A 23,558-nucleotide genomic window follows, 5' to 3' on the forward strand; every position below is an offset into this window, starting at 1 on the left:
TGTTGCTTTTAAGCACTAGACACATGACTATTTACTATTAGTAGATTAATTTGTGTTATTCTGTTCTTCTTATGTAATATCCTGTCCTCTACTGCCGGTCCCTAGCTGTAGGAATGGAGCATAATGACAACCGACTTCTTACGCCACAGTTGTTTATGAAAATAGCAAATAGGGTCAATTATAATGCCATTCTCTGCTAATGAGTTCATTCAGGTCCAGTATGACCTTTCAAGTTAACGCTTTTGAAAATGGCTAAGGAGAAATTACACTGTTGGACTAAACTCCATCTCCTCCAACTCAATTTCCATGTGGTTCAATGCAATGCTCTTCTTGACACTCAGACTAATTGCCCATCATGGTGTGCCTTGTCTAGAAAGTTGGTTATTAGGTTAGCAAAGTAACCTTGTAACTCTCTTTTCATGTGTTACTGCCTTTTTCTTAACCTCTGTGTTTATTTAGCCTTTCCAAGTTAGGTCTGTATCCTGAAATTCTGTTGATGTCAGCCTGTTGGATTTGTTGCTGAATCACCTTTCTTGATTATTAGGTAAACATTTGCTATTTTCTGCCTGTGTGGTACCCTTCTCATTTGATTTATTTCAAAGAAAAGCAAACAAACAGTTACTAAGCATGTGATTTCATTGTGGGTTATTTATAAATCCTGAAACCAAAATCATCTGCTCCTCCTGATTTGCGTAATCCCTCTGTTTAGAGATCTTTACGTTTTGTTTCTATCCATACAGTAATTTCCATGCTTCCATATTTGCCCAGTGGTTCCAGCTGATAGATAAAACTGTATCTGAGGTAGACCAAGACTTCTCATCCCAAATCTGCACCATTAATTCTGTATCTTTTGAGAAGTACTTTTCATAGATACACACCTCTGGATCTTACTATTGGTCTTAGTCAAAGAACATCACTGACTGTTAATAGCTAATGGCAAAGGCCATCCATAACATTGCTAAAACCATGTAAGGAGAGAAAGACACTGAGAGAATGGAAAATTTCAGCTTTTTGGTGGACTTTGATTCCAGAAACTTTCTCGGTTTCTTTCCCTGAGCCAGTCATGCTCTTCAAGAGGGAGCTAAGCTCACACCAATTTGACAAGTTTTACTTCTAAGTATCTGTGTTTAATGTTAGTACTGCAGTACACGTCTAATATTATTCCTGTAACAGTAAATCCTGTCAAAATCTCTTAATTGTTAAATTTCTTCTTTTGGTGATTGCAAGGTGAAATTTTAAAATACTGTCCATCTTTCTCCAGCCTTTTTTTAGCTCCAAGAGTAGTTAAATGTTACATCTTTGCAATGCTACAAACGAGCTGTTGTAAGAACAGTAGAACAAATGCAACCTGCATGCATCTTCCCAATGCTGTGTTGAGCTTGGAGTTCTGTTTACCCTGCCAACTGCAGCAAAGCTTTCCTAGGTCTGCCTGCTTCTTCTATGCAAGCACCATTGTAGGTCATTTTTTTTAAATCTGCACTGACTGCCCTGTCTCTTCTCCATGTTTATGCACCTCTCTTCCCTATGTGATTGGAATGATCAGTATATTCCAGTGATAGCTGAGCTTTCCGATCCAGTAAGCCATGCACCTAAATTTGTGTGGTAAACAAACATCAACCAGGGACTGAACAGCAAAACTTGGTGTTCCTGTCTGAGGCACAGGTCTTGCACAAGAGCAGCTGGGATGCTTAAGGGCAAGCTACCATGCTGATTTTGACAAAAGGACGCATGTAAACTGCATCAGGTATGGGCAGACAGTGAAGAAGATTTGGCAACCGCTGGTTGTAGAGAATCGATACAACTGTGAAAGGCTGACAGCCTCAGAAGAAGCTTCAGGTAGAGTTCATCTCACCTTATTTTAGTCATCTAGGCACACTGCACTCTGTTCATAGTTGGAGAGAATTAGGCACTTTCCGGGGAAGTAGAGCTGAGGTCTGTAGATGTCATCAGACATCCATGCTTGAGTTCAGGCGATATCTGTTCATTTCTCTGCGGCCAGTGTAAAGGGTAGCCCAGAGTGACTGGCTTGCGCAGCACGTGCTTTTATGTAATCGGATAAGTACCACCCTGAAAGCTTGAAATTCTTCAATTTTCGATGCGTTCATAATGTGTAAAGAGTGACTTAGTGGTGTTAATTTAACCTTCTCGCTAGCTGAACGAAGCTGTTCGCATTTCTGTGCTGTCTCACGTGTTACCAGAGCGTTTCACTTCCATGTTTGCAGAGCCTGGGAGGGTGAAATCTCAGGCTGATAATGAGAATTTCAAGGTACCATGGTAAAAATAGCAATAATGAAAGTTTCTAGAATAGCTTTAACACTTATTTTTACAAGGTAACTGAAGTGTCAGTGTGTGATAACTTACTTAATGGAGACATACTAAATTAAGAGCAGCACAGAATGAATTTAATCTTAAATGTGAATAGCTGTATTTTGTTTACCTTTGCTAGCAGTTAGTATGGAAATTGGGTGCTTAATTGTTCAGAAAAGAATGGATGATATTACATTAATATGTTCAGATAATACTGTTTTGTCTCCTGCTTTCTGCACAGAGCACAGTTGTCTGTGGTGCGAGCTATTAAGTTTGTTAGGTTTCTATATAAATGAATATTGCTGCTCTAGCTAGGGTTGCTTCTACTGCATGGCAAGACTTCAGTTAGGCAACTACTGCGATTTGAAAAAGTAGTGAGTTCCTGTTGTGGTTTAATCATTTTTTTTCCCCTGGAATAAAAACTGGCTTAGTATGATAATAACGAACACTTAACTCTGAAATAACTACTTCATTCTGCTAGGGAAGTGTTTGTGTAATAGTTAAATCAAATATTCTGGAAATTGAAACTCATTTTAGGCTTGAAAAGTAAACCTTCATACAAAGAGAAATTGGAGAGCGTTTTTGTTTGCTTTGGGCTTTTTTTTTTCAATTAGAGCAAGGGCGCTTAGGATGCTTTCATAGAGAACCTACAATATGAACAACTTCAGTAAAGAAGAATTTCTGTAACTGGTCATGTATATTCTTGGAAAAAAAATAAATGTACTAAAATCTGTCTGGCAGTAGCAATTCATATCTCTCCTGTCTGCAGTTGTACGTCTTCTCTGTGGTCCAATGAAATATTAATCACAGCCTCAAATTTTTTGCACTTGCTTTCTCATATTCCTTCATTCTTGCATTTATGTATATCACTATTTACATGAGTGGTTTCTAGATTACGTTTTAAAAAAAATAATAAAGATTTTAAATTATTTGGAATTTTTAGTCCTTTGGAGATATATATATATATTATTATTATTATTATTATTATTATTATTATTATTATTATTATTATTATTTGGTCAGACCTTAACACAGAAAGGAACTTACCATATGTTGTCATGTTGTTTCTCACTGTTATGGAAGTATTCATGACCCATAGTCACAGAGCAGGACTTTGCATTAAAGTGGTGTAAGCCTGGGGAAGGTAGTTCCTGTCTTAGCTCCGGAGAAAACAAGACAGCAGATGGCTACAGAAAGGCAAGTGTTTTGTGCTCCAGGATGCTGTGCATAGTTCTATTACAAATAAGTGATTTAATCAAATGTGCCATATTTTATATTTCCGAAGACTTAAGTTGCCCTCTTGATTATTGCTTGATTAACTTTTCAGTTGTGCTGGAGGACAAGAGTACCAGCCTTGTAACTGGTGAAGGTTTGAGTGCGTTCTTGGCTTTCTAGCAAGCATGAAGAGCCAAGCGTGTATTGTACTTAATGTATGGACTGTGTTTTTGTTTGTTTGTTTGTTTGTTTTTTTCCCTTCTATTTTAACAGCTAATGCCATAGGTAGATTAGCAGGGGTTTGGAAGCCATTCTGTTGTGTAGTACCTTAATCAATGCCAGCAGTTGCGTGGCTATAGAGAGTACTCTCCTAGGATGTAGGATTATAGATACAGTTAATTGCATACGTTCAAGAAATGCACTGAATTACTTTGTTGAACTATGATGACAGAATCCAGCAAATCTATAGGGTGTACTTAAATGGAAATCTTCAAAAATATTATTACCTTTTCCCAGAATCTTATATGCCTGATATTAGCAAGAATTTGCTTTTAACTATTGTATAGCCCTTTTTAATGAGTTCATATATTACTTCAAGTATTTGTTTTATACTATTTATTTTATATACCCCGTACATATTATTCTTTATTTGTATTGCTTTGGTAACTAGGATCGTACATAAAGACCAAGACATTATTCTATTTGGGTTTTGTGCCCACTATCAGCAGAACGTCACGCACCAAAGACTTTATAATAAAACAAAAGACAACACGCAAATACAGGCAGGTATGGGACTAAAAAGAAACAATGGAGAAAACATAGATCAGTACATTAAATAACAGCTGCAGCTTGCCCATGGCTCAATTACTGCCTGAGTGTTGTTTTGTAATAGAAAAGAAATATTAAGGAGTGCTTTGCAGGAAGCTTGAATGAGGTTTATGGCTATTTGCTGGCAGTTCCTTCTGAATACAAGAGAACCATGGGGTAATTAATCCATGAGGCTGTTGTGTTTTCCAACAGGTAATGCAGTGCTGAAGACGAGTTTATTTTAATCCCAGAATATCCTTGGTACCAAATGAGAAAGTTGTTTAACAGCACCTTGCTGCCTTACCTTGTCTTTTTTTTGACATATCAGAGGAGGTATTTAGGCAAGACTTTGGCATATTGTTATATGAATATGAGAACCTCAGGGGGCTCTGAATCTACAAGGGTGTTCTGCTTGTGAAGCTTATGATACCTACATGGAGAGAGGAGATGGGGCTTATGGGAGAGATCAAAAGATTCTTTATATAGGTTATCTGTAAATTTATCGACTGGAAGGAATCCTAGTGCGACAAGTTTACATGGTACAGATGCAGTTTATTACCAGCCTCCAAATCCACAGATCTTTTAGTCCTTTCTACCCTATTCTTAAAGCCTTTGGTAATACGGTTATCTGAATCAATGCTTAACAATAGCTACGGTTGCAGTTCTCCTGTGTGCAATTCAGGCTCTTCCCATGCTGCAAGTCAAGGCCATTATTTCTTGTCCTGCCACCAGCAGACAAAGAGGTGGTTTTTACCTTCCTTATTGAACGAATCTGGTAGATTTTGAAGTCTGTTATCCTTTTTTTTTTTTTTTTTTTAAATAACTAGAAAAGACAGGCAGTGTGTGACACTGGAACAGGGACACCTGTGCTGTCAGTAGAAGGAGGTGAAATAGTTCTGTAGTTCTGTTTTTACCCTTTCAGGTAATGCTTCCAAGTATAGCTTAAGGATGTTTTGAGGGAAACAGGCCAATGTAGGTAGAATTCGGAATTTTGTGGGCAGTGGCTTTTAAGTTCTCCTTTTGTTCTGGTGGGTTTTTGTTTGTCACCCCCCTTAATTTTTGGTGTTGCTATATGTTGCTTCATGAGGGAATGAACTTACACATTTATAGAAATTGGGGAGTTTTAAGTAATTAAGTAACAATGCAGGAAAGATTGCAGTCAAACATTTTACTAAGATCTACTGTGTTTAAAACTGATTCCCAAAACTCAGGGAGGGAATAAAGCCGAAAGACAACATTTTCATGTGTCATGTTTGGTAAAGGAGGAACAATCTTATTGTCATTTAAGTGACATCGAAATAAAATGATTGCAGTAATGAAAGAGGTGTTTACTGGTTTTCTAATAGTCAATCTCCTCTTGTGTGTTACTGTTTGTATTCTAGAGGCAAAAGTTGACCTGTTGACTTATTCTGCTTTTTCTCCTATAGTATGTGTGCTCTTTATTTCTCTTTAGTATGTGTGCTGTGTGTGTAATGGGTATACAAAACCCTATCAGGATGCAGTATGGCTCTCCTTCACCATTTTAACTCTAGGGATACTTGTACAGGGGGACATGGGACGCAGAGACCAATGTGACTGAGGTCATGCTAAGAATCTGTGGCACGTCTTCCAGTTCTACACTGGTATCCTAGACGCCATCCTTTGGCATTTAATGACCCCTATTCCAAAAGTTAAGCCTGCAGCTCTTTATTTCTTCAAACTAAATTCTCACTTTCAGTTTTGCCAACAGATTATGTTGAGATTGTACGACCCCAGTGAAATGAAACATATTTTAAATAAACAATTTTGCTGGCATTTCCCAGGAAGTAGTAGTTCTTAGCTGTGCTAGAGGTAAGGAAACAAGGTACAGTTGATTGTTGCATTATATAGGTAGGGATATGGATGTAGTTTTGAGTATGCAGAAAGAGTAGATCCACAGTGCTAGAAGTGTGTTACATGAGGGATGAGATTCTTGTCTGGTACCCAGTTCATTTAATAAAGATGAAAGGGTTGTGTGTATGAGCTCATAGCCAGTATAAGACTGCTTGCTTGTAGGATCCTCTTAAGTCTTGGTATGGCTGATGAAGCAGCTGCTCTGTACTGTGGCCTGTATTTCAGGCCAGCTGGCTGTGATGGCTTGCAGTTCCTCATACTGCCTGCACTAGACAAGTCCTCACGCTGAAGTGGTTTAGGACTGCTGTGGTGCAGAGGTGTTGCTGTCTCCAACCTCATCAGTGTGTAGCAAGCAGTTCCTGTGCTGCACCTCAGGTTGGGATTGGCAGAACGAGCACAGCTGCAAAGCATTTTTCAGCATCTTAATTGAAAATATCAAGTTCATGTTCAATAAGCCTTTAAGTATCGGATTAATGCTTCTCTCTTTCTGATGCTTGTCCAAACAAAAAAATTGTATTACTGTAACTAGGTAGTCTAAAATGTATTGATAGTGTTTCATCTCTTTAGAAAGTATCATTTAGTATTTGGAATAAAAAGTCAAAAGCACTTGAATGATTTTTTTTCTGTATTTTCCAGATGGTGGTAAAAACCTTCATGGATATGGACCAGGACTCAGAGGATGAGAAACAGCAGTATCTCCCATTAGCCTTGCACCTTGCATCTGAATTCTTCCTCAGGAATCCTAATAAAGACGTGCGCCTCCTTGTAGCATGTTGCTTGGCTGATATCTTTCGTATCTATGCTCCTGAAGCTCCATATACTTCCCATGACAAACTTAAGGTAAAATATTTTATGAAATAAAGGATTTCTTCCTCCCTTGTTGTCTTGTTGTATTAAAAATAAATAAATATTGTTTACTCACATTTAATTAATACTGAGTCTATCAGAGATGTTGCTTTAGTCCTTTGAGTCAGTGGAGTACTCTCAGGGCCAGAAATGTGTAAAGAACTACTAAATAAACAGTATCTGTGTTGGTGATAGATTTCTGTCATTGCCTAAAACTGACAATTTAATGTTTTTAATATCACAAGCTTGTAAAAGTGGGTAGATGTCAGTACTAAAGGGTTGTATTTTTATTCTGTGCAGAATCAAGCTTGTAAACACTTCCTTGTTTTTTGACAGGACATATTCTTGTTTATTACAAGACAATTAAAAGGCTTGGAGGACACAAAGAGCCCCCAGTTTAACAGATACTTTTACTTGTTAGAGGTAACATCATTATATTAACTGTAACTTTCAGTAGATGCTATTTGCTCTGTGAGCCTGCGAATGTAATCAGCCTTTGTCCAGATATGTCAGCTTTACAGATGTGTATGTTGTCAATTATACCAGACAATTTAATGTTCAATGAATTGCTTCCTTTAGCAGTTACAATTTCTTTTGCATTTAATAAGATCATGCAGCCTATAGTTGAGGATGTGTTAAAATGATTGGTATTTATTAATGTTTAGCCTTTGTCTTACAATTTTAGACCTTCAATTTCTCATACTGTGCACCTTTAAGGTATTATTGTCAAGGGAGAAATTCAAATGCTGATTAAAATGCAGACATCCTTATATCGATGATGGGAGAAGGACAGTGAGATTTTGGTTTAAAAACATCAGAAAAACCTAGTCTTAACAAGAAGCATGGGGGTTTTATCAGCTTGCTTTTAGTAAAATGTTTACAAACAAGATACTTTCTAATTTTTTAAAACAGCATTGTTTCATAACTTGAATCCAAAAAAAAGTCTAGAGATATGGCCTTGTTATATTAACATTTTCTGTCACTCTGCTTTTATACCTAAGACATGAGATTATTTAGTTTTCTTCTGGATGTATATTGGAAAGCCCCTTTGTGTTAAGCTCTACATATATGCAAAGGGTTTACAATTTGTAATATGATATTCTTCTCTGAATAGAAAAAAATAACTAACATAATTGTATTTATGTGATTTGCAAAGTTGTAATATCCTGAATATCCTATTTTTGTTTTAGAATTTAGCTTGGGTTAAATCTTACAACATCTGCTTTGAGTTGGAAGATTGCAATGAAATTTTTATTCAGCTTTTTAGGACTCTTTTTTCAGTTATCAAGTAAGTTGAATCACTTCAATTATATTAAACTGTCAAAATATCATCAGTTTCGGGCATAGACTGAATCCTTACATAGCCTACAAGTGAATAGATGTGAATAGAACAAGTCCTCATTCCTCCAAGCAAGGATATAAAGGGAAAGCAACTGAGTACAAATTATTGACAGTATAGAGAGGTGTGTTCCTGAAAGCAGACGTTACTAACTGCTAAAAATATGTATGTTACAGTGGTATACTTCATTCCGACTTATGTACATTTTTATTTCTGTGGTTGGATGTTTGCTGCTTGTTTGTTTTGTTTCCCTTCTTAAAGCAATGCTAGGGTGTTGTAGATTTTTGAAACCTTCAAGAAAAGAGGAAAGACAAAATAGTTTTGAGTTTTTTGATCTGGAAAATGTAAGTGAGTGCAAGCTTAAGATTATTAGATATTAATCCATCGTTTCTTAAAAACACTGTTAGTATTTGCCAGTGTCTGAAAACGCAGTGCTGATAATAGTCTTTTATCTTCTTAGTAATAGCCACAACCAGAAGGTACAAATGCATATGCTGGATTTGATGAGTTCTATCATCATGGAAGGCGATGGAGTAACTCAGGAGCTGCTGGACTCCATTTTGATTAACCTCATTCCTGCACACAAGGTCTGCAAAGTAGAATTATGATAGTAATATACCATTATAACAATAATTTTAATTGCTTTTAGCTTGTTTGTTTCTCCACACACTTCAGGGAACTGATCACTGCTGCAATTTTTCCAGCCTTGTAACAGTGGATTGAAAATTGTCTTTGGGATTTATTTGGTGCTGTTCTTTAGCTGTATCTGGATTACTCAATATCAAGAGATTTTTTCTACTTGCAACGTCAAGAACTATGTACTTAAACAGAAACAAAGTGTCTTCAAGCAAATTTAATATTCTAATAAGAAAGCATTTTTTAAATTGAAAAGGTGTGGAGTATTTTGTTCATTAAAAACAAAACCAAATAAACAAAACAAAACCAGAATTATTTCCCAAAGACTTTTGTGGAGACTTGCTGCTTGCCTCAGCTTGTCAGTCAGACTCCCTTCCACCTCCCTGTTATTTTTTTCCCTGTCTTCTTCCCCTTCAACTTTTGTCTTAAGTCCTATTCTTACCTGAAGCTATGTAGCAGTGTTGTAGTTTGGTTGGCTGCTTTTAGTGTTCCATATACTTTTAAGTTCCATAATCTTTCTACATTTTGTAGAGTTCAGCATCCCTCTAACTAAACTATAAGTGACTGTTGTCACTTGCTCCTGCTTCTTGCTAAGAACTGTATGGAGAACAGTAAGTTTCAATTATGAGCTACAGTAAATGAACTGTACTCTCATTGCTGAGTATGTGTTTTTGCTTGGTCATTTATTAATTTAAAATAATGACACAATTAAGACAATTCCATCCATGACTACATAATTAAAGTTAAATTAGTGCATACAAGCAGAGATTTATTCTTTGGTTACATAAAAAAGGAGACAGAATTCATGTATTCATGAAACGCATAGCACAAGAGTGACTAAGCAGTAGTGATTGTCATTTACCTGTGCAACCCCAGTAGCTGATATATAAAAATACCTGTTGTCTGAGGGCAGTTTGCATTCAGTCTGTCGTGACCATGAGTTGGCAGTGTCATTTTATCAATTCATTTTTATTGACAGTAATGAGATGATGTCTTATTAGAATTGTTAATGGAAAGAGAGGCCTCTTGTTCATAACTATAGAAGAAGAGTCTTCTTGAAAATAGACAAAGTTGTTTCTAATCAATTATAGGCAGTAGAGATCAAGAGTGGAAATAGTGGAGTGTAGGTGTGTATGGCAGGTGCTGGGTGATGCTGTTAACAATGGTGGACTTGCTCTGAGGATGCAAAGACCTGGTAAACTTTGTTCAATTGAACAGTGTATTGTGACTTCTTGGTGTAGGCAAAGCAAAAATGAACGCAATCCTTTATCAATAATATTGTTAGTTTAATAGTATAATTTTGCTTAATGAAGGAAATTCTCACGCCTTTGAAGAGGAAGGTAAAATTTAAGTAAATATTGGGGCATACTCCCTATTTAATATCTTTTATATCACTGGTCTCCAGTCCTCACTGGTTCTTGGCTATCATGACTGAACAAGTAATATGCTGTAGTCAGAGTTCAGTATCATCCTTTGCTCAATATTTTGATCTGTTTTAACTTTTTTGTTTTCTGTAACAACAGAATTTAAACTACTGCTTTATGTGGTATTTTAAAAAAAATCAATAAATAAAAATCAGGAAGTTTTGTTGTTTTCTCTGCCTAGCAGAGTTTGACCGCAGTAATTAAGTTCTCCTTTCATGCACAGATCTTCTAGGAAATTGTGTGGTTCTATTAATTGTTTGTCCTTAGTTAATGTAAATCAGAAACACCATACCATGAAAAGCATAGTTTATTTTCTGGTAAGGAACATATAATAACAATATTTTTACGTCCATGCAAAGAAATTGAAGAGTTGTCATTCTCTACTGTGACGTAATAAAGATATCAGTGTGGCTGGACTATTGCAGTTGATGGAAATTCATCCTTATAACAAAGTTGAAATATGTATTTTGGGTGATGTCTATTCCATTTTTTAAATAATTTCTCCTGCATTGCGTAAGACAATACTGCAATAAAAAAAGATAGATATAACAATACCTAAACATGAAGTACAGTCCACCTCAGTATCTAAATGATACTCGTTTATATTTCCATTATCAGTAAAGTGGTTTTAATATGCAGTGTTCTTCTCTGTGTGCACTAATGTGGCTCTCCCCTCTAATAAATGCAGAATTTCAATAGCGGTATGGTATGTCACACCTTGCTCAGAAGATCCATGGCATCAAGCTGTAGGTCTTTTTCTGAACTTTAAAACCAGAGCTTTCAGTCTATTTAGTGAATATTTTTCTTCATGCTGCTCTTGTTAAGGTTATTGCTTTAAAAATATATATTCTATGTACTTCAAATCAGTGGTTTTCTCTGCATCCTGGCCAATCTAGAGCTTCAAGGTTTTATTCTGTGCCTAACAGAATGGTTATTTGTATTGTGTACTAATATTTGTTTATTTTGTCAATATATACTTGCTCATTTAGGCTTTTTTAGCTCTGGTGAACCTATTGGGGTGGGAGGTATCCAAAAATGTTCAAAAATAAATCTTTGAAACTATATTGAAGGTCCAAATAAAATATATTTTATATATGAAGTTGGCAGTCCTTTAGTTTAATACAAACATACCTACCAACGTGATTTTTATGATGGTCTGTCTGGTTTGGAGAGAATCTGTTTTGTTTTAGGCTGTATAGTAGTCAGAATTTGAGAACAGTTTTATACATATTTGTCTGGTTTATATAATATGTCATCAATTTAGTGCCATTGTGACTAAAGAGGTATTTGTTTGAGCCTGTGGTCATTTTTTTTCTCTTTACTGCCAGTGGAGGAGAGCTGTTTTTTTTTTTTATTGTTATTTTTGTTATCCTGTCAGCTAAAAGAGCAAGGAGGAATCATTCTCAGTGTAGGCTTGCCAAATACCATCTTCCAAGAATTGGTCATCCTTTGACTTTATCTGTGTTTTGTCTGCAGTAGTCTGTAATTTTCATGGCAATCAGTGAATCCATCCTTCTCCCTCCCTCCTCCTCTCCTTCCCCCTCTCTCTCCCTCCCTCCTTTCCCCCTCTCCTCTCCAAGCTGTATTAATCCCTAGATAAGATGGTATATTGCATGTTGTATTTTGTGCTGATTTTTTGGGCAGTCACAGTTTCCATATGTGCTCTTACATTTCTTATCTTGCTTGAGATTACTGAAAAACAATGTTCAGATTTGCTATGTTGCAATCAAATGTTTACTTGAAAAGGTTGCAGATAGCTCTGCCCAAGTTTAGGTGCTCTCCGTGGGCGATCTTAGAGCATGCAGCACAGTCCACAGAACTCAATGCAAAATTTCACCATCTAGACAAGGGTGTACATTTGGGGGAGTTGAGAGAGTAAGTTCAACTAGTTAATTCATCTTTCCTCAGCGTGACAAATGTAGTGCATGATAATTATTAAAGTGTGGAGGTGTGGCAATGTTTCTTCAAAATTTTTAATATGATTGCAAGTAAAAACAGATTTTAGATAGTAGTACAGTACTAAAGGTAACAACTGGAGTGATAAAGTCCTAGAAGAATGTGCAGGAAGTGATGTTTCTGGTTTAGATTTCTTTTAAGTATGTAAAAAAAACTACTTAAAGATTTTACTAAGTCTGTGGTTTTGTAGTTAATATAACTGAATTTTGTTTGCTTTGAAAATAAATAAATTGGTGTCAAAACACACCTTACTAAAATCATGGGTTTTTAAGGTTGTGATAGAAAAGTGAAGTCAACTGAATTAGCTTGTCTCTCTTTAAAATTTTATATTCCCCCCCCCCTTTTTTTTCAGAACCTTAATAAACAAGCATTTGATCTTGCAAAAGTCCTGTTGAAGAGGACCGTCCAGACCATTGAACCGTGTATTGCCAATGTATGTCAATTAGTTCATTCATGTTTACTACAACTAACGAGTATTCTTGTTAATGTTCTGATTAATTGAAGGTTTGTTTATTTACAGTATTGCTTATAAAATTCACGTTTGGTAATGGAGCTAGAAGAATACTTTTTTTTCCGGATAGGATATTATTAGTTTGCTTGTTTAAAAAAAAGTGTGAGCTGTTTCAAATAAGTGAAGAAGAAATAAATTTTTATCCATCCCAGTTTTAAGCATATAAATCTAGGCTGTAAAAATAGGTGACCTGTCTTTCAGCGTTATTGAGCACCAAAAAATTCTGTTGCAACAAAAGGAATCGTTAGTGCTTTGTATGTCCAGCAACCAGGCATCCTTATTTTATGCCTAACTGCAGGATGAAGCACTTCAACTACCAGCTCCTTAACAGATTTTGTCTGTCCTAAACTTGTTCTAGTTAGAAGGACTAAGACTTGAGTTTTTTTTTTAATATTTCCTACTGTGTTTCCTTTTGATGAATATCAATAATTTGTTCTAACAATTAAAACAGCTACTACAGTCTTGTGGGAGATGTAGCTTGTTCCATTCTGTTGTCTTTCTTTGGTGCTGAAGCCAATGGTGTTCTTTAAAGTCAGAGTAGATTAAGAAGGGAATTAGGCAAATTCATGAAAGATTAATCAGTAAGTATTTAAAAGCTCAGGGAGTCTCGCTAACAAGTACCACTTTCCAATTCCTGTGTTTCCTTAAGCTTTTGTAAGTAGTTATAGCTGAAAACAGCATAGTAGACAGTGACCTTTGAGTTGATTTAATATTATTCTTATGTTCTTGCTCAAGTGTGTAATAGCTTTGTAGCATTTGCATTACTTAAATATTATCATCCGTAGTACCTAGTAGGAAGACATATCAAACATATTAACAAATCCATGAGAAATCATTCATATGTTAGGCTACTTTTTTTTCCTCTTAGAATGCCAAGAAACTTGATACATGACCTTCAAATATCACAAGATCTATCATAGTCATGTGTCATTCTTTAAAATGGACTAAAAGTAGAGAAATTTTATATTTTCAGTACATCATGATATTCAATTTGGATTGCTCTTATATTACAAGAAAATCAAAACTAAGATACATTTTATTTCTCAACTTATAATGGACTTCAATTTGAAATTAATTATTTTGTTATCTTTTAATTTGGCTGGGGGTATAGTAATATTTTAAATTATCAAGTTGTTATATTATTATGAAGTTACTATAAAATTTTATCATATTGTTATCAAATTATCAAGTTTGGACATAAGCTGGCAGGACATACTTCCGTCCCAGAAAGTTGACCATATCTCGGGCTGCGTCAAAAGAAGCAGGTTGAGGGAGGCAATTTCCCCCCTCCATTCTACTCTCCTAACACCCCACCTGGAGTGCTGCATCTGCTCTGGGGCCCCCAGCACAAGAGGGACATGGACCTGTTGGAGCAGGTGCAGAGGAGGGCCATGAAGATGATCAGAGGGCTAGAGCACCTCTCCTGTGAAGAGAGGCTGAGAGAGCTGGGGTTGGTCCCTGGAGCCTTCTCCAGGCTGAATTTATAGCAGCATTCCGGCCCCTTAAGGGGGCCTACAAGAAAGCTGGAGGGAGACTCCTTGTCAGGGAGTGTAGTGATAGGACAAGGGATAATGTCTTTAAACTGAAAGAGGGTAGGTTTAGATTAGCTATTCAGAAGAAATTCTTCACTGTGAGGGTGGTGAGGCACTGACACAGGTTGCCCAGAGAAGCTGTGGATGCCCCATCCCTGGAGGTGTTCAAGGCCAGGCTGCATGGGGCTTTGGGCAGCCTGGTCTGGTGGGAGGTGTCCCTGCCCATGGCAGGGGGTTGGACTAGATGGTCTTTAAGGTCCCGTCCAACCCAAACCATTCTGTGATTCTTTGAATTAATTGATATGATAGTAGTAGAACTGAATTTTGAAGGATGTTTGTCTTTAATTTGCTTGACCTAAAACTGTAAGGGTTGAAATGCTTTGATGGAATCAAAAATGTGTATTGAGTACTTTCCAATAGAATTGAAGTATAAATGATATCTTAGGTTAAAATAATTTGTAAAAATAATATTTGCATTAATGAAGGCAAATCTTCTAAACAATAACACTTGCATTCTAGTTTTTTAACCAGGTTCTGGTACTGGGAAAGTCTTCAGTAAGTGACTTATCAGAACATGTGTTTGACTTGATACAAGAGCTTTTTGCCATAGATCCTCACTTACTGCTGTCAGTCATGCCACAACTTGAATTCAAACTGAAGGTAGGTTACAATGTAGCTTGAGACAAGTAATAAAATTCACATGAATATTAAAGAGTGAGGTGCTGTAGATTTAACGTGTTCTTCTAGAGTGAAAGAAATTTTATATTTATCAGTTTGTTTAGTATTACATTTATTATTAATACTGAAGCATTGTACACAATTGCATACTTCCTGTGCTTGCAAATGGATGTTATGTACACACAAAATATATAATCATTGCAATCATAAATCCATATGTAATGGATTGTATTGTAAAAGTTGTATATACTTAATCTTTGGATTTCACTTGAAATTTATAAAGTAATGGGGCTGCGGTTGGCTTTACTCATGGAATGCAAGTGTCAGCTTCGCTATCGATTTACAGAATTTATTTCACAAAAAGAATGTTTTAATAATAGAGGAATTATTTCCAAATATTTTGTTGGATTTGTAATCAGCTAGTAAGTCAGCTGACTGCTTTTGAATCTTTTGAAATGGTTCATTTATCCTGGTTGTGGTTTTTTGTTGCTGTTTTAATTAAATATCTATATGACTCATAAGATTGTAAGTGGAGAGAGAAAGAATTGTGAAGAAGTTTGTTGGTACATATAGGGTATGGTGACAATAAACAAAAATAATAAATATAATAAATAATAAAGAAACAAACCAATTGAATTACATCCTATCAATTTAATACCTTTTATTGGTGCCCATCTATTTAGAAAATCTTAATTGGTGTTTTTTCCACATGCACAGAAGTCTTTAAGTATGTTTTAAAACAAAAATAAGATCATTTACTGTTGAAATTGTTGGAGATACACATTATTCAAACTACTGTGTATAGTTTTTTTTTTTATTCCTGAAAGGAATTTTCAAAGAACAGCCATCAGTGGTTGTAATACATTAAATTAATAGGTATGTATGGTTTTCATCATATTCATCTAATTAATTAGGGAGACTGGAGATTATCAGAAATTATTTCAAAATGGCTTTTTAATCTAATTTATAAAAGCAGGAGGAAAAGGAAGCCAGAAATTATTATTAAGGTATCACAGGTAACAAATTAGTTTCTTTTTCATTATTTGATTTTTAGAGCAATGATGGAGAAGAACGTTTGGCTGTTGTCCGACTTCTGGCTAAACTCTTTGGCTCTAAAGATTCTGATCTGGCCACACAAAATCGTCCTCTTTGGCAGTGCTTTCTTGGGCGGTAAGAGAAATGGGGATAGAGTTCTGAATTCACATTCTTTTTGTGATGAATTTTCCTAATAATATTGTATTTTTATTTGTGGTTGTGGTGGTTTTTTTTTGTTTGGTTGGTTTTTTTAAGCCTTTGAAGCAGAGAATTGCATACAGTTACATTTTAGAATAAAATCCTGAATGCTGCTGTGTTGCTGTCAGTTAGAGGAATATAGATTAGATAGATAGCTACATTAGATACATAGCAGAAATTACACAATATGAAATTCCACATAATGCTGTCGTACTTACTGTTCAACTATATCTGCAACTGTACCTTTTTTAATTTGGCATTTACCTTTTGAACAAAGTAATATTTCCTTTTAAGTAAACATAGAAATTCAACATTAAAATAATGAATGTTTTCAAACGGTACATGTTATATGGGTATATATGTTTTTTATAATTTCATATATACACGTGTGTGTATATCTGTGTATATATATCTATATATCTATATATCTATAGATATATAGATAGATAGATAGATAGTGATGATTGATGGTCAACCTGATAGATGTGGAGATTTATGTCAATGGATGATGACCCTTGGGTCAGCATTTCACCTGTATGTAGCATATTTGTTCTTTAATTGTAGTCCTAATTTAAATAGTAACAAACTTTTGTATGAGGTACATTATGGAAATAAATTCAAAATATTTCTAATGTATTATTTTGCCATCTGAAAGTGTTCTAATAATTAATGAAACGTACTTTCAACACATGTTACTACATAAAGAATAGTCTTGATTTGCAAGGCTAATTAAAAATTAACATTCATCATCTCCTATCTCTCTAGGTTCAATGATATCCATGTCCCTGTGAGATTAGAGAGTGTGAAATTCGCCAGTCATTGTTTAATGAACCATCCAGACTTAGCAAAAGACCTCACTGGTGAGATGCTAATACTGGTGTTTAGAATAATTTAAGATACAAGCAGGGGAGAACATATTTTTTTCTGTACATAGCGGTATAGTTCCAAAATGTATCAGACCAAGTGCATGATACTGAATGGAAGAACTAATGTGTAATTGCTTCTTGATGAAGACAAGAGCATGAGACAGAGCACACTTGCGCATGGAATGTGCGACTTTGTGTGGGCTTTGTAAGAGTCTTTAAGAAGCTACCCGTTGCAGCTTGAGTTTTAAAGTATTTTCAGATTCTAATGAAAGTTTTGGCACATCAAAGAAAATACTTGTACAATGTACTGAATTATTTTCAAAAATAAGTGGAAGAGAGTACTGGAGAACACACTGAGTTTAGAAGAAGCCGTTGTGCTGGTCTAAAATATGAAGTTTCTTCCTTTAGTTCACCATCATTCTAACTATGAGCAGAATTTCTGGCTTAACTGAAAATACTGTTATTTTTTGATGCGAGCTAACCTTCAGCAACTGTCAATATTTTTAAATTATTTACCTTGTTATGTCTTTGCGAATGAGTTGCTTTTTTTTCTCCTTCCCAACTTTATTTAGGTTCAATATATTCTAATCAGTTTTATTTAACATCATTGCTTGTTGCAAATGAGGTTATTGTAAAAGCTATTCACTTTTATAATCTTTTGATATTTAAATGTATATATATATATTAATGTAATGTAGAAAATGGTAGAATAGGTGTTTCTTATAGGCAGTTCCATGTTGAATAGATACTAAAATTGTGATATGTGACAGAATATGCAAATTTAACTTGTAATTATGAATATTAATAAAACAGAATACATAATATCTAAATAAAAAAGCCAAACTTTTAATTGTTTATTTTCATAACAGAATATTTGAAAGTTAGATCCCATGACCCAGAGGAAGCTATTCGACATGATGTTATTGTTACCATTATTACTGCGGGCAAGAGAGATCTTTCTTTAGTTAATGACCAGCTGCTTGGCTTTGTAAGGGAAAGAACACTAGATAAACGGGTAAGTGTTAATATTTTATTTCCAGGAATGTCTGCCTTTAATATCATTTGGTTTTTTTGTTTTAACTTTTACCAAAGCCTCAGAAATAGAAGATCTTAGAGTTAACTGTTAACTAGAAAGCTGTGGGGAAAATTTTCTTACCAGAGCATCTTAATGAAGAGAGCATATTGTGGAGACACTAATCAAGTGTAGGCAAGCAAGTACAGTCATCGTTTTTGAGGAATACGGTCATCCCGTAAGAGCATTAGAGTAGCCACGTAGGTTTAGGCCAAAGGTCCCTATAGCCGAAAATAATTCTCACAGTGGTCAGTTTTTGGCTTAGAGCAATTTGTCAATTTCTTAAATCTCCTTGGTCATGTTCATCATAGCTTCCAAGGGAACTTTCTTCTATGAATTTATCAAGTTCTTTCTTGAACCTGTTTGTACTTGATAGGTGTCCATAGCACTTGCACCAATTAGTTCAAGTTTAACCTATGTAACTGTTCCTTTTTGGTAGGCAGCGTCCTTTCTATAAACCACATCATTCTAGATAGTCCCTTTATTTCTTTTTAAATATTTTTCTCTTTATGTTCGCCTTTTTAGATGAAAATGTTACTGTAATGGGTTTGGAGAAAAGGGATTTGTTGTCTTTGCACAAACAGAAGTTCTGATTTTGAATGTTATGTTCATTATTATAAAGCGAATCTTCAATTAGTTGTACCTGCCACTTAACATCAGTCATTTCTCAGGAGTGATTAAGAGAAATCACTTCCTTCTTCTTCAGCCATCAAAAAAAATATCCCCCCAAAAAAGTAACTTATGAGATCTAAGAATTCTTAGTCCAACCACCACTACCTGCCAGGACTTTGACCTATTCAGATCGGGATGATTGTTAATGTCTTCTACATAGCGTCTCTCTTTTCCTTTACCATCCTTCACTTAGTGACAGGCAGTCAGTTGTACAATTGTAATACTTCTTTCTACAGAGCTAGGAATTTTCTATTTGCATAGCCTTAAACACAGTGTGGTATTTTTTAATGTTACTGATATGTTTGTCGTGGTGATTTCACACCAGTCCTAGGTTTGATGATACTGCATTTCAAGAGTTTGGGTGCCTTTTCAGGCATTAATCAGTGAAGAATAACTTCAACTGTAGGTGGTGTTTCTTTCATAAAAATCTCGGGTGAGAGCTTTAGTGAAACTACATCCTGAGGAAAAATAAAAGTTGAGAATTAACTAGAAATAACTACAACAGATGCTGAGCGATTTGAAGTAGACCGTAACAGTATAGTATTTCTTTGTAAATAGAAATGTGTTATACAGTGAATATCAAGCACTTGTAAACTTCCTGCATATTATTTTTTTTAAGATTTATTTCCTTCATACTTTTTTCCATGGGATTTTTTTTCAGTTCCAGACATAATGCATTATACCTATTTTAACTATTCCTTTGCTTTTAAGAACTTGATCCTCTGCTGACTGCATTTACCTCTTTTATTTGGGTTACTGTTTGACAAATCCACTGCAAACTCATATGTAGTGATTCATAAATTTGACTTCATCTCATTTTGGGGGGCTTTCAATTATCTGTCAAATGATTACAGATACTGTAGTAAGAACAACACTCATCAAACAGGCTGAAGTAAAATGCTGATCATTTAAACACACTAATCTTCTTTCAGTGTTGCCTTTGTAAACCAATGTGAAATTTAGAACACTTTAAAATTAAAGCATACTAACCGTTATACCATGTATGCAACCTGTTTTTTCTCCTGACTATATTCTAATTGTCACGCTATTAATAGAGGTAGCCTAATAGCTTTTTTTTTTTTTTAAGGGTAAAAGTTTTTGGCTAAAAGACGGTACTTCATTTTTTTTTAAAATGTCCTTAGGTAACTCAATCTGTAAGGGCATTTGTGCAATGATTACAGCTATAAAAATAAAATAACAAAAACAAAACAACAACCCACACAGGCTTTACTGGTCCAGTTGAAAAAGTATCTCTGGAAACAGACACTTTCAAAAAAACTGGAATCCAGTCTTTGGTAAGAATTGTCCTGAGGAATTTTCCCTTTTCCATTAGAGCACCATCTCTAATGTCTTCCTAGTGTCTTCACATTTTAGAATAGTTAGTTTCAGGAGACTTTAAAAATAAATAAGTAAATAAAATAAAAATTTCCCTTTATGCTGGAATAACGTCGAGAATCTAAGAAATTAGAGGAGAGTTTCTGAAAGCTGACTTATGTTCCCATTTCCCCAAACAGTCTTTGTGGTCTAGAGACTTAGTCCATTAATGGGAACAGACTTTCACATCATCAGCTGGAGAAGCTGTGGAATGAGAAGCCATAGGAATTATTCATGGGAATTATCCCATTATTCTAGTTCTCTTTAAGACTTTCTGCATGAATTAGTTCTGACTCCTTGTTTGCCATATGTACTAACAAATACTGCGGCTTTTCTCAGCTGAAGGAGGAATATTTGAGATTTTTTTTATTCTTAACTCTCTTGAAGACATAGATTCCAACTGTTAAGGAGTTACCTTGAACTTTAACAGTTCTATAACTCAGCCCTGCAGTCTTCAGTGAAGGAGTTTAGTTGTGCTAGTTAACCAAGGAAGCTAAGATGGTCAAAATTCTTTTGTTAATTAAATCAGGGTAGTACTTCTGTTAGTTGCTCCCTTTGAAAGTGATCGTTACTTTCCCCTTTTTTTATTTGCCTTCATCTTTTACCCTACTGTTTGTTGCTTCAACTTTCAGTAGCACCTTATTCTTTTTTCCTGTGTTTCCTGTTGGGTGACTGCTTCCATGATGTTTCAAAGCATTTTCTAAGCAGTCTGTCCAGTGCCTCGTGTTCTGTCCAAAGCTGCCTTCTCTGACCTCTGCTCTCTGTAGCAGTTTCAGGGATTGGGAATCTATTGACAATCCAAACTTCCCTTCTTATAATCCCTCGTTAAGTACTCTGCTTTCGTTTTAGGCTTAAATTTTATAGAATCATTTCTTGTAATCCTTCTCCTTTGTGTCCTGACAACAGCTTTGCCATCCTTGCTGTCCTATATAGAAGATCTAATGAAGTGATAGTATTGCATTGGATGGTTATACCTGAATGCAGAATAAGAAAACCTATCTGAAAGTGTTTCTCTTTTACGCCTTGATTTCACTTTAAAATGTGCTATAGATGTGCAACAAGCATAAACAAATTCCTGCAGAGAAGTTGAACAATAACCTCTGTTGATAACTAAAATTTTTCATTTTCATAAAAACATCTCATGAGCTATACTGTCAAAGTCAATGCAATCTTGACCTGTTGTGTTTTTTTTTTAATATTTAAGAAATACATACAAAAAGCAGTTTTTTTTTTTTCTCCATCATCTTGTTGATAAAACTTGATCATCTCATGCTAAGCAGGCTGTTGTGCTGACATAAAGCCATATCGTCTTCAGGATTTTTCTTTTCTTTGCCTTTCTAGAAAAGGAAATCACTCAGTAGAGATACTAAGAAATTAAATATGTGATATCTCACTTTGTGCTGTTAGAGCAAGTGCTCAGTTTAACAAGATTGAAGAAGTTGTTCACAATTCACATATTCACAATGTGAATAACAGTGTCTACATCTATGCTTGTCAGGGTGAAATAATTTGAACGTTGCTAGTACTTGGAGTTCAAGACCAAAGTTGTCATCTAGCTGTGTTCTGAAGTAAATTCTCCCTTGCAATCTGCAATTCATGCACTTCTTTTGAATGGTGAGGGAAGTAAGTTCCTTCTGAGGCTTCCTATGTAAACCATTCAGTGGGAGACACTATTCTTTCTCTAAATTAATCCTCCATCTGTTCTGGTATGACTTCTTCCGCAAGGCAGTGCGAGAGGGCTTTTAGGCCTTGTCTGTTAAAGTGTTTAATAACGGGAGATTTCCTGTTTACATGAGTGGATAAAGTAGTGACCACCAAAAATAAGGATGAGAACCTAGGAACACCATCTATGGAAGCTGCAGTTAGGCGTTTTATTGCTGCTTTAAAAAAAAAAAAAAAGAAACAAACCTCCCTTTGACATCCCTGGAGTCTTACAGTGATTACTTCAAGACTTTGGCAAAGATGGCCTCTCCCGCTATTGTGGAAAGTGGCCTCAGAGTTCAAGCCCTGGCAAGTTTAGCTACGGCTAAGGTCTAGATCTTCTATTCCTGGACAAGTGTGCCAACTGTAAGGCTGTTGTGTGAATAAAAGCTGCCACAACTGATGAGTGCCCATTTCTGAATAGATAAGTCTTGCAAATTCTGGCTTAAGGCGGCACTTACTCAGGCATGCACATACAGCTAAGCTGTACTTAGCTTTTTTTTTTAATATACTGACAATTAAATTTTCTTTGCTCAGCACAGTGAAACACTGGCTTACTCTGTACAGATAATACATACTTTGCAGAGAGGAAACACCTTATGTATGCTTTACAAATTCTCACTTAGAGGCTCTAAAAAGCATTTTTCAGCTTTTGCAGTGACTAAATGTAAGAGGTCAGTATGTGGCCATTTTGTCTTTCATGCTTCTACATATTTACTGTATTTTGTACGTTTGATATTTATTTACCAAAACCACTTTCCCATCTCCTTTGCTTCCCCCTCAAGTGGCGAGTAAGAAAAGAAGCTATGATGGGTCTTGCCCAGCTATACAAGAAGTATTGTCTTCACGCCGAGGCTGGAAAAGATGCTGCAGAGAAAGTGAGCTGGATAAAGGATAAACTTTTGCACATATATTATCAAAATAGCATTGATGACAAGTGAGTCAACCTAAGCCTTCCTAATTTTAATTGTATAGTGATAAGAGATACTCTGAAAATGAAAATATGTGCTTTTCCTGAGAAAGCTGTTATAGTACATTCTATATTTGTGGTTTTAAGTACTATATATTTAAATAATTAGTAGGACGTGCTAAGATCTTTGGGATAGTGGCATTATCTGTTCATATATTTATTCTATATGTTGATGGAAGTATATCTGTGATGATAGTAAATTGTAATTAATCTCTGCAAAGAAAAAAAAAAAAGGTCAAGTTTGGCTTTTACTATGCCCCATTGTTGTTTGCCTTTTACTTCCCAGAAGCTCGCATGTAGAAATCATTAATCTGTGAGCACCTTACATGTATGTACCACAGCAACATCTCCTTTTGCTACGCTACATGGAAATTGACCCTTTAGTTAGAACAAAAACTGAAGAAATGTTAGGGATGCTTCCACTGTTGTCTAATCTTCCCTGTTTTGTCACTCAGTCCCTTTAATTTTTGAAATAATATTTTGGCTTAGGGGAAAGTATTTTGGCTTAGGTTTTGGAAGATAGTTTTCAGCTCTCACTGTTAATTCT

The 23,558-nt window shown here is 35.4% G+C and overlaps 1 protein-coding gene across 3 annotated transcripts in view; it reads left to right on the forward strand.

Annotated features, from left to right (window-relative positions):
- PDS5A (PDS5 cohesin associated factor A) overlaps window positions 1-23,558 on the forward strand; it is a 79,018-nt gene that overhangs the window by 24,238 nt on the left and 31,222 nt on the right. For all 3 annotated transcript variants that reach the window (XM_035551562.2, XM_035551582.2, XM_035551572.2), the window contains exons 3-12: window positions 6,838-7,041; window positions 7,384-7,470; window positions 8,238-8,335; window positions 8,847-8,973; window positions 12,755-12,835; window positions 14,965-15,105; window positions 16,178-16,293; window positions 17,122-17,216; window positions 18,092-18,237; window positions 22,827-22,978. In XM_035551562.2, coding sequence (XP_035407455.1) covers window positions 6,838-7,041; window positions 7,384-7,470; window positions 8,238-8,335; window positions 8,847-8,973; window positions 12,755-12,835; window positions 14,965-15,105; window positions 16,178-16,293; window positions 17,122-17,216; window positions 18,092-18,237; window positions 22,827-22,978 — 1,247 coding nt within the window. The remainder of the gene's footprint in view (window positions 1-6,837; window positions 7,042-7,383; window positions 7,471-8,237; window positions 8,336-8,846; window positions 8,974-12,754; window positions 12,836-14,964; window positions 15,106-16,177; window positions 16,294-17,121; window positions 17,217-18,091; window positions 18,238-22,826; window positions 22,979-23,558) is intronic.

Source organism: Cygnus atratus, chromosome 4, assembly GCF_013377495.2.
Source record: "Cygnus atratus isolate AKBS03 ecotype Queensland, Australia chromosome 4, CAtr_DNAZoo_HiC_assembly, whole genome shotgun sequence".
In the NCBI taxonomy this organism is placed as follows: Eukaryota; Metazoa; Chordata; class Aves; order Anseriformes; family Anatidae; genus Cygnus; species Cygnus atratus.